At 37.7% G+C, this 12093-nt stretch overlaps 1 protein-coding gene across 2 annotated transcripts in view; it reads right to left on the minus strand.

Annotated features, from left to right (window-relative positions):
- Positions 1-1914: 1914 nt before the first annotated feature.
- The window catches only part of LOC126239112 (gamma-butyrobetaine dioxygenase-like), a 213588-nt gene continuing 203409 nt past the window's right edge, over positions 1915-12093 (minus strand). Inside the window, exons 8-9 of one of the 2 annotated variants that reach the window (XM_049947837.1) lie at positions 2520-2686; positions 1915-2412 (exon numbers count right to left, since the gene is read on the minus strand). In XM_049947837.1, coding sequence (XP_049803794.1) covers positions 2249-2412; positions 2520-2686 — 331 coding nt within the window. In that variant the 3' untranslated portion in view covers positions 1915-2248. The remainder of the gene's footprint in view (positions 2413-2519; positions 2687-12093) is intronic. The other variant, XM_049947836.1, reaches the window with a different exon arrangement.

Genomic DNA, 12093 nt, shown 5'->3' on the forward strand with positions numbered 1-12093 from the left:
GTATGTAAAGTAAGCTAATTTTCTAATGTTTCCATTACCAAAAATCAGCAATTAACCATAGAGGAAATCCTGTTGTACTTAAGATCTGTAATATGTTATTTCCGGTTCATGTTCTGATCAGTATGCCCACACAGAGCTTTTACAGTCAATTATACATATTTTCCTCTCCTCGTGCTGTACAGTCGATTATGAACGATGATGTCCTTTGCCTTGTAAAGAATTTAATGAACTGTGTTTATTATAAGTTACTGAGAACTAAACAATAATGTTGTCCATCTCCATAGCTGAGCAGTCAGCATAGATGACTGCCATGTGGAGGAACCAGGTTTGATCTAGGTACTGCTAAGTATTATTCCTTGGTGGAAGGACTGGTACTGGGTGTACCTTGTGATGCCAATTCAGGAGCTATGTGACTGAACAGTAGCGCCTCCACAATCTTGAAAGTCTGCGGAGTGGCTGGAAGAGTGGTGTGCTGACCACATACCCCTCCATACCAGACTCATGATGTCGCAAGGCACAGATATAGAGGCTGGTAGACATCCCCTGAGCCTTCATGGCCTGAACAAGGAGATCGTTACAATGCAGATGAGTATTATCCTTCAAATTATCAAGACGGCGTCATATGACTTTTCAATAAACAACTTTCACAATTGCTCTTGATTGGTTTTCGTGCTTTTAGTACTTTTTTATTCAATACACACACACACACACACACACATATGGGGAAAAGGGAAAAATACAGTGTAATTTTCAAAAACATGATTTAAAAATCTGTATTACGCAGGTTTTAACAGGGTGGCAACTTAAACTTTGTTTAGGGCAATTTAGAAGTCACCATTCCTATTCCAAAACATTAAAAATACTCCACATCCCCAGGTTTACATCCCTCCCTCCCCTGCACTAAAAACTATAGTACAGGTTAAAATTAAACAATGGAAAATACAGGATGGACTGTAAATGCATTACGAAAAGGGAAGTTGCTACTCACCATATAGCAGAGATGCTGAGTCGCAGATAGTCACAACAAAAAGACTGTCACAAATTAGCCTTCGGCCAGTATGGCCTTCATCAAAAGTAGACAACAGACACCCACACACACACTCACGCTAATGCAACTGACTTCAGTTGCCAGGGACTGCAGTCGTGTGTATGTGAACTGCATTTGCATTTGTGTGTGTGTGTGCGGGGGAGGTGTCTGTCACCTATTTTTGACAAAGGTCATACTGGCCAAAAGCTAATTTGTGACATTCTTTTTGTTGTCCCTAACTGAAACTCAGCATCTCCACTATATAGTACGAGTTAGTACATGAAAGTACTAGGGTCACAAGCCAGCCATTAACGTTCATTTTCCTCTGGGTAGCAAGTCAGGTCTTAAAGTGTGGACTTGTGGATGCAAAATGGAGAGTCTATATAGATAGACATCATCCACTTCCCAGTGCAATTATGACCCTGCAAAAAACATCAAGTAGTAAATTATATGATATGTTTGTGGGAAGACTGATAGACACAGATAAAAAACAGCCAACACACTGAAGTGGGTACTTATTAAGGTACCAATGACCACAATATCTGTACCTGTACCCCTAGCACCCTATGTGTATATACTGCATAGTAATCAGTCTTGGTAGTTTTTTGATGTAGTAACTATTAGAATATGTAAGAAAAATTGTTTTACATTTTTCCATTTTAGGTTATTTCCTTCCAAATATCTAGCTACTTTTCTCTGTGGTACATGACTTGTTGATACCTACACTTACTGTGTAGGTCATCTGAATTCTTATTCTCATAGCGTTTTAAAGTTTCTGAGATATTTTCCTAGATCTCTGTGGCTACACAACTTCTGTACAATTAAGATATTTATTACATGTTGCTATAAAAAAGGCAGTTTATTTTTGAGAAAAGCATGATTAGTAATAATACTGAGTCTTTTCATTTCACTTCTAAGTTTGTTCTTATTTCTAAGTTTTTCATTAATCACATTTCTTATCCAAATAAATATAACTGAACAAGAATGTCAAAGTTCCATACTAAAACGTTTTTACAGTGTATGATATCTTACAAATGCTTATGATGGAACGAATAGTACTTTGTTTAATGGAGAAAAAGTGATGTATCACAATATCTAGTCTGGTTTTATAAGTTCTTTTGTTGTTTGAATCATAATTTATCACTTCAACCTTGCACTGTCATCATTCCACAGTTAAATGATGTGCTTCAGTTTCCTTTTTTATTGCCACCAAATTCTCTCTCATGTTTTTAGCATTCCAGCATTTTGACGAAGCACTCTAATTCGTGCGTAGGCAATATCCCAGTCAAGATATACACCTATGATATGTCTTTCACGGCCAACATTGTCAGTGTAACCTTCACGTGCATGAATCAGACGAATATTATCAAATGTCAGTATGTCACCTGGAAAAAAGAAATGCCAGAAAATATGTTAGAGGAATAATCATTATTTCTCCTGCATAGATGTCAACATCTTTTTGAATCAATATTAAAGATACAACTTCTCCTACCTGGTGAATTCTTCAACATAACAACATTATCTGGATGGTAAAGTGCTTTTGTGAAGGCATGATATGCTTTGTACCACAATACAGCAGTCTCCAAAGGTACATTAAAGTGAGAGTCTCTCTGTGGCTGGCTGTAATTTATCCTTATGATTTGTCCAAACATGTCTTCACTGAAAAATTACAGATGATAACATTGATTTCCTTGCTAGGTGATGACTGACGGAAGATTATAATTATTATACTGTCAGCAAAGAGTAGCACACAACAGAGTAACAGAAAACAGATTAATAAAGTGCTCTATATGAAACAGTTAACATTTATCTTACAAAAACATACATATCATAAACAATTTCTTTGTGCAACAAACAAAGGTATTTCCTGTATTAATCAATCTCAAGTTTCTGTTGCTTCTTTCTTTTGCACACTGTTTTCTTTCTTTGGCACATTGTTATGAAATTTTAAATCCTAACCAAACTGGAAGAATTGACAGTCTCCTTCTAAATATCAGATCTTTAGCTTTAATAAACTTCTGTGTTCTCTCTCTCTCTCTCTCTCTCTCTCTCTCTCTCTCTCTCTCTAGGGTAATTACAATTTGACTTATTAAGATAGCCATGACTAAATACTTTCAGTCTGTTAAATGAATTTTTTCCTTCAACAACTGATGAAACATAAAAAGTGAAATCAAATAAAATTAGCAGGATAGGTAGAGATTTTGATTGCAAAAGATAATAGGATAAGCAAATGATGATGGTAAAAATTTGATTGAATTATTTGGAGAAGATTTACATTACTTGTGGCTATGTAGGCAATAACTGTGGCATTTAAGTAAACTGGAAATTTGTAGGAAATTGTCCTAAATCTTGAAATAAGAAATGTACAGATGTCTACCTAGGAAGAAGACGTCTGTCATATGGCCTCAAAGAATAAGACTAAATACATAACAGCTTCTTTGTTAAAACAAAACTATTTTTTGTCTTCTGTATTCTGATCAGGGGAAGAGAGTAATGCCCATCCATATACCCCAGAGACAAAGTACAGGTCCAGAGAATGGAAGCATTCAAGGTATTCAATCAAGAATAAAATCCAGTTGATCCGACTTTCTGACAGGGTCATGCTGAATGTGTTTTGAAATGCAAAAGAAGCTTGGCTTCATTTGTGAAGGATAGTGGATGACCAGTGACATTGTGTGGCAGTTAATAGCAATTATGATCCATGGAATAAGCAAATAACTGAACTAAAATAAACTTGTGCTTCTTTGTAATATTGTACGACCCTACACAACCATGACAACAGTAGTTCCCTTTATGGGGAGGCCATAAAGTGTAGATCACAGATTTACTTCAGATTTTGTGCACTTTTGTGGTCCATTATGACAACACAATGTGCAAATAGTAAGCCATACTACGAGGGCTATCCACAAAGTACATTACATTTTGGAATTAAAAATAAATAAAGTATTGGAAATTTTTTTATTATATACAGATGAAAGCCACACTTAAATACTACTTTTCTACATAGTTTCCATTTAAATTAAGGCACTTATCGTAGTGATGGACGAGCTTGGAAATTCCTTCGTCGTAACCACGTGGTTACCTCTTCTTGAAGCTGTGCGTCATCATCAAAACACTGCATAGCCAACCACTTCTTCATTGCTGGGAATAAGTGGAAGTCGCTCGGTGCCAGGTCGGGACTGTACGGCAGGTGAGGAAACAACTCCCACTTAAAAGATTCGAGAACTTCTCGAGTGGCATTTGCTGTGTGGGCCCGGGAGTTGTCATGAATCAGCAAGATCTTTGAGCCCAACTTTCCCCTGTGCTTGTTTTGTATTGCTCTTCTGAGGTTGTGCAGAGTTTGGCAATACTCATAGAGAGTTCTGTTATTGTGAAATTACGGTTTTCACGGACCGCAGCATCGACTTTTTTGACAAGTTCGGCAGTCACTATGCTGGGTCTTCCACTTCGCTCTTCGTCGTGAACGTTAGTTCGGCCATTTTTAAATTTTATGACCCATTGACGCACTCCACCTTCAGTGATTATGTTGTCCCCATACACTTCACAAAGCTGCCGATAGATTGCTATCGGTGTACAGTTTTTTGCAGTCAGAAACCTTATTACAGCACACACTTCACACTTTGCGGCATTTTCAATTAACGCTGACATTTCAAACTGTCACAGTAACTCAACGGAGTACAGCACGAACCTCTCACTAGCACGGCAGGATGCCGAATGAGTGGCGGAATGCCATGACACCAAGATGGCCGCGCTAACCCCGCCCCTAACGAACACAAACGAAAACCTAATGTACTTTGTGGATAGCCCTCGTACTTAGCCAATTTTGAGAAAATTGCAAGAGAAGTATTAAGCATTTAATATGTACTGATGCAGTGTTACTATGAGCCTGTGATGGCACTGATCAGGTGGTTAGTGTTCAAGTTCCATAATTGGCACATCACTAGATCAAATCCACACTCGTTTCTTGTATGTTTTTTAAATGTATATTTTTTTCAAGACTGGTCATATTATTTCACATATATGACATTTGAAAAATAATGTAATGAATGCATGAACTTTTATATTATACTCTGAGAATGGGATTTTTGAAAAATTCGCTCTTATACTGTTCATTCTTGTTACTTTATTTATTTTATTTATTTTTGTGTTCTATATATCTTGATATGAGTGTATTGCTAGGATGTAGAACATGTCACATTATTACAGTAATAACCATATCTAAATAGTTATGAGGCATACACACTGAATCATATATGAACAGATACATGAGGTTCAAGTGTTGAAACAACAACACAGTTTACAGTAGTAATAATGATTACATAAACAAATTGTAAGCCTTACATTCTAATATACATAGAATACATTCTGTCATCAGTTGATATGCCAGTGCTACATAGTCAGACCTTATAGGAACGCTTATAATTAAACACATTCTACTAACTGAGACCTGTTCAAGGTCCTCACCTCATTTGGTGAAGGAGAAAAAATGAGTGCATCAGCCAGGTGTGGAAAGCAAATGAAAGTTTGTACAATGCAGAGTTGATCAATCTCTGCCACATTTATGCCGTATTTCTCAGTCCGAAAAGCATGTATATAAATTCAAATTACCCAAAGGGACTAAGAGTAGCAGTTTTAGGAATATCCTCTGTTGGCATCAGTATTTGCACATATGCCTCCTTATAGTATATGACACTGAAAACTTGGGCGTCTGATAGTGAATGGGAAAAATCTTGGATATTGTTTACAGGAAATCAATCATGGATGGTTCTGACATTAAACGATCAAATCTCAGATAAGCAAAGGAGGGTAGAGATGTTACAACAGAGTAGAGAATTTAATGAAATACTACGTGTTCAGAATGCATTGAGTAGAGTGGGGGAATGTCCACAGAAATTAGTAGTGCAGAAAGTACAAGAAAAAGTAGAATCTGTAAGTAATGTACTTAATTCTGTGTGTGATATAGAAGAAAACCCAAAATAGTTTCAAAAGTTATGGGAAGAATTGGAATGAGATTCCAAATACCAGAACAATTTTAAGATATTGCCTCAGTTCAATGGAGCCTTTAACAGGGAACTTAGAAGTCGAAGTAAGCTTAGTAAAGTGTACAATGATAATAAACCTCAGTATGATAAAAATTTAATTCATAATGAACACACAGATGAAGATTTGAGACTGGAGTTCAATGATAGGTGTGAGAGTATGCTTACCAGTAGAGATATTCATGTGTGTACTGGATTTAAATTCTGTAGTAATAACTGTGTAAATGTCAATGAGTATTTAAAAGAAGCTTTAACCTATGGGTGTGTATTTATTAAGTTACTATGTAAACTACTGTTGGTTGGGAGAATGAAATTTATTAGTAATAGATATATGGAGTGACTTGCATTTTACACTATGTAAGAGAGATGTACAAACCTGTAAGAAGTGAATGGTTTAGCAGAGAAGCAGGAACAGACTTAAAGTGTGTGTATTCTCCTGACCCTGGAGGAGGCTATCGAATATTGTGTTTACGGCACTGAAAAGTCATTATGGATCCAAGTACCAAGTTAAGCAGTCATTAAACTGAATGTAGGCCTAGGGTTGATTTTAAAGCTGTAAGTTGCATTTTTATGATTTTATTTATTTTATTTATTTACTTTTATGTAGGTCCAACCACAACGGAGGGGTATCTGTTGAGAGGTTGGACAAACATGTGGTTCCTGAAGAGGGGCAGCAGCCTTTTCAGTAGTTACAGGGGCAACAATCTGGATGATTGACTGATCTGGCCTTGTAACACTAACCAAAACGGCCTTGCTGTGCTGGTACTGCGAACGGCTGAAAGCAAGGGGAAACTACGGCCGTAATTTTGCCCGAGGGCATGCAGCTTTACTGTATGGTTAAATGATGATGGCGTCCTCTTGGGTAAAACATTCCGGAGGTAAAATAGTCCCCCATTCGGATCTCCGGGCGGGGACTACTCAAGAGGATGTCGTTATCAGGAGAAAGAAAACTGGCGTTCTATGGATCGGAGCGTGGAATGTCAGATCCCTTAATCGGGCAGGTAGGTTAGAAAATTTAAAAAGGGAAATGGATAGGTTAAAGTTAGATATAGTGGGAATTAGTGAAGTTCGGTGGCAGGAGGAACGAGACTTCTGGTCAGGTGACTACAGGGTTATAAATACAAAATCAAATAGGGGTAATGCAGGAATAGGTTTAATAATGAATAGGAAAATAGGAATGCGGGTAAGCTACTACAAACAGCACAGTGAACGCATTATTGTGGCTACGATAGATACGAAGCCCATGCCTACCACAGTAGTACAAGTTTATTTGCCTACTAGCTCAGCAGATGATGAAGAAATTGAAGAAATGTATGATGAAATAAAAGAAATTATTCAGATAGTGAAGGGAGACGAAAATTTGATAGTCATGGGTGAATGGAATTCGTCAGTAGGAAAAGGCAGCGAAGGAAACGTAGTAGGTGAATATGGATTGGGGGCAAGAAACGAAAGAGGAAGCCGCCTGGTAGAATTTTGCACAGAGCACAACCTAATCATAGCTAACATTTGGTTCAAGAATCATAAAAGGGGATTGTATACATGGAAGAAGCCTGGGATACTGACAGGTTTCAGATAGATTATATAATGGTAAGACAGAGATTTAGGTATCAGGTTTTAAATTGTAAGGCATTTCCAGGGGCAGATGTGGACTCTGACCACAATCTATTGGTTATGAACTGTAGATTAAAACTGAAGAAACTGAAAAAAGGTGGGAATTTAAGGAGATGGGACCTGGATAAACTGACTAAACCAGAGTTTGTACAGAGTTTCAGAGAGAGCACAAGGGAACAATTGACAGAAATGGGGGAAAGAAATACAGTTGAAGAAGAATAGGTAGCTTTGAAGGATGAAGTGGTGAAGGCAGCAGAGGATCAATTAGGTATAAAGACGAGGACTAGTAGAAATCCTTGGGTAACAGAAGAAATATTGAATTTAATTGATGAAAGGAGAAAATATAAAAATGCAGTAAATGAAGCAGGGAAAAAGGAATACAAACGTCTCAAAAATGAGATTGCCAGGAAGCGCAAAATGGCTAAGCAGGGATTGCTAGAGGACAAATGTAAGGATGTAGAGGCTTATCTCACTAGGGGTAAGATAGATACTGCCTACAGGAAAATTAAAGAGACCTTTGGAGAGAAGAGAACCACTTGTATTAATATCAAGAGCTCAGATGGAAATCCAGTTCTAAGCAAAGAATGGAAAGCAGAAAGGTGGAAGGAGTATATAGAGGGTCTATACAAGGGCGATATACTTGAGGACAATATTATGGAAATGGAAGAGGATGTAGATGATGATGAAATGGGAGATATGATACTGCGTGAAGAGTTTGACAGAGCACTGAAAGACCTAAGCGGAAACAAGGCCCCGGGAATAGACAACATTCCATTAGAACTACTGATAGCCTTGGGAGAGCCAGTCGTGACAAAACTCTACCATCTGGTGAGCAAGATGTATGAGACAGACGAAATACCGTCAGACTTCAAGAAGAATATAATAATTCCAATCCCAAAGAAAGCAGGTGTTGACAGATGTGAAAATTACTGAACTATCAGTTTAATAAGCCACAGCTGCAAAATACTAACATGAATTCTTTACAGACGAATGGAAAAACTAGTAGAAGCCGACCTCGGGGAAGATCAGTTTGGATTCCGTAGAAATATCGGAACACGTGAGGCAATACTGACCCTACGACTTACCTTAGAAGCTAGATTAAGGAAAGGCAAACCTACGTTCCTAGAATTTGTAGACTTAGAGAAAGCTTTTGACAATGTTGACTGGAAGACTCTCTTTCAAATTCTGAAGGTGGCAGGAGTAAAATACAGGGAGCAAAAAGCTATTTACAATTTGTACAGAAACCAGATGGCAGTTATAAGAGTCGAGGGACATGAAAGGGAAGCAGTGGTTGGGAAGGGAGTGAGACAGGGTTGTAGCCTGTCCCCGATGTTATTCAATCTGTATATTGAGCAAGCAGTGAAGGAAACAAAAGAAAAATTTGGAGTAGGTATTAAAATCCATGGAGAAGAAATAAAAACTTTGAGGTTTGCCGATGACATTGTAATTCTGTCAGAGACAGCAAAGGACTTGGAAGAGTAGTTGAACGGAATGGATAGTGTCTTGAAAGGAGGATATAAGATGAACATCAACAAAAGCAAAACAAGGATAATGGAATGTAGTCGAATTAAATCGGGTGATGCTGAGGGAATTAGATTAGGAAATGAGAGATTTAAAGTAGTAAAGGAGTTTTGCTATTTGGGATTAAAATAACTGATGATGGTCGAAGTAGAGTGTATATAAAATGTAGACTGGCAATGGCTAGGAATGCATTTCTGAAGAAGAGAAATTTGTTAACATTGAGTATAGGTTTAAGTGTCAGGAAGTCATTTCTGAAAGTATTTGTACGGAGTGCAGCCATGTATGGAAGTGAAACATGGATGATAAATAGTTTGGATAAGAAGAGAATAGAAGCTTTCGAAATATGGTGCTATAGAAGAATGCTGAAGATTAGATTGGTAGATCTCATAACTAATGAGGAAGTATTGAATAGGATTGGGGAGAAGAGAAGGTTGTGGCACAACTTGACTAGAAGAAGTGATTGGTTAGTAGGACATATTCTGAGGCATCAAGGGATCACCAGTTTAGTATTGGAGGGCAGTGTGGAGGGTAAAAATCGTAGAGGGAGACCAAGAGATGAATACACTAAGCAGATTCAGAAGGATGTAGGTTGCAGTAGGTACTGGGAGATGAAGAAGCTTGCACAGGATAGAGTAGCATGGAGAGCTGCATCAAACCAGTCTCAGGACTGAAGACCACAACAACAACATTTATTTTCGTTACTTACCCACAGTGAAGTCATTCTTGTGTACACATTTATTTATTTATGAATATAATAAAGGGAAACATTCCACGTGGAAAAAATATATCTAAAAACAAAGATGATGTAACTTACCAAATGAAAACGTTGGTATGTTAATAGAGACACTAACAAACACAAACACACACAAAATTCAAGCTTTCGCAACCCACGGTTGCTTCATCAGGAAAGAGGGAAGGAGAGGGAAAGAAGAAAGGATGTGGGTTTTAATGGAGAGGGTAAGGAGTCATTCCAATCCTGGGAGCGGAAAGACTTATCTTAGAGGGAAAAAGGGACAGGTATACACTCGCGCGCGCGCACACACACACACACGCACACACACACACACACACACACACACACACACACACACAGACACAAGCAGACATGTGTAAAGGCTGCATATGTCTGCTTGTGTCTGTATATGTGCAGATGGATGTGTGTGTGTGTGTGTGTGTGTGTGTGTGTGCGAGTGTATACCTGTCCCTTTTTCCCTCTAAGGTAAGTCTTTCCGCTCCCAAGATTGGAATGACTCGTTACCCTCTCCCTTAAAACCCACATTCTTTCGTCTTTCCCTCTCCTTCCCTCTTTCCTGATGAAGCAACCGGGGGTTGCGAAAGTTTAATTTTGTGTGTGTGTTTGTGGTTGTTAGTGTCTCTATCAACATACCAACACTTTCGTTTGGTAAGCTACACCATCTTTGTTTTTAATACATTTATTTATTTATTGTCATAAAAAGAAAGAATAAAGTTAACAGAGTTTAAATATTTACATAATGTAAGTAGTGTTGTTATGTTTTTATCTGTAGCAACGGAAACATTAGTTGTTAAATAGAGTCGCTGGCTTCACACAAGTGTATGATTAAAGTCAAACCAAGTTCTCACAGGCAAAATGGTCCAACTGTGTAATGTATATTACAATCACTTCATCATGGTTGTACATTAAATGAGTAATAAAGAAGGTAAATGTCATACTGGCATTCATTTATATTGTTGTTCAGAAAACTTGTTAGCAACATCAATTGAATGAAGGGATGAGGAAGGGAAATCACTCCCTGAAAAACGTCATTACATGCGAACATGTACGCAAGATGAAACAGCTTAGCATATCAACTGTTTGATCGCTGAAGCAATGAAATTGGGCAAAGAGTAGTCAGTTGTGGGTACTTTTATAATATGAGTTATGAACATGAAGGGATGAAAGATTAAGATTTTTACATATTTACTCATTAAAGTTTTAAAAAGAGATATTGTGTTCCTGCTAGAAGAGGTTAAAGTATCTAGAATAAGAGCAACAATATTTTAATTTAGCATTTAGCAGTGAAGATTTTACAGATGTTACGGCACTCCCCTACAATGATCAGTGGTCTGAAATATGGTAACATCAGTAATAAACTCTTTGTAATACCAGCACTGGGATACCAAATGAAAAGAAGTGTAGGCATGTATGTGAATTTAGAGGGGCATCAGAATGCAAGTGAATAGTGACCACAAATAGCTGAAGGCTAAGGAGCAACATCTTCATTTAAATGAATAGGGCAAAATGGTAGGATGCTGTGTACATTGGTGAGTGTTTGTGATGCCATGCAAGCGATACAATGACTGTATTGGAGAGTACCCAGGTCAGGTGAATCCACAGAAGGAATGACTTGACCCTTATTAGGGGAAGTAGATTTGTAAAGGAACACTGGCATCTTAAATTGAAAGGAAACTAAGAAGTACCTACCCATAGAAAATGGCATAGAAGGAAGTAATTGTTCTCTTCATGAAGTGTTCTCCAAAGTGGTACAATGCAAAGAATCTTACCTGGCTGCTGTCAAAGGACAGCAGCATTGACTTTACAAGTGTCTGGGATTTGCATTTAGCAACCACAGATGAAATTTACAGATTTACAGATTAGCATGTAGCTAAATGGGTACACAAAAATTTAAGCATGTAGTCAAAGTATCAGTGGCTACCTTGTTCGCTTAAGAGAGCCACAGTATATGGTCATCAATATAAGGTGCCAGGGCAAAAGGATTTCATAAGGTGTTTTGACAGATACAGTGGAAATATACAAATAATTGGCTCAACCAACAGTAGGCATAAAATTACAGGTATGTTAAGAGTGAGATGACTTAATAAGAACTATAGTCTCTTGGCAGAGTGAAATATTATGCATACGAACTGTCTAAAGTT

Source organism: Schistocerca nitens, chromosome 1 (genome assembly GCF_023898315.1).
Source record: "Schistocerca nitens isolate TAMUIC-IGC-003100 chromosome 1, iqSchNite1.1, whole genome shotgun sequence".
Lineage (NCBI taxonomy): Eukaryota > Metazoa > Arthropoda > Insecta > Orthoptera > Acrididae > Schistocerca > Schistocerca nitens.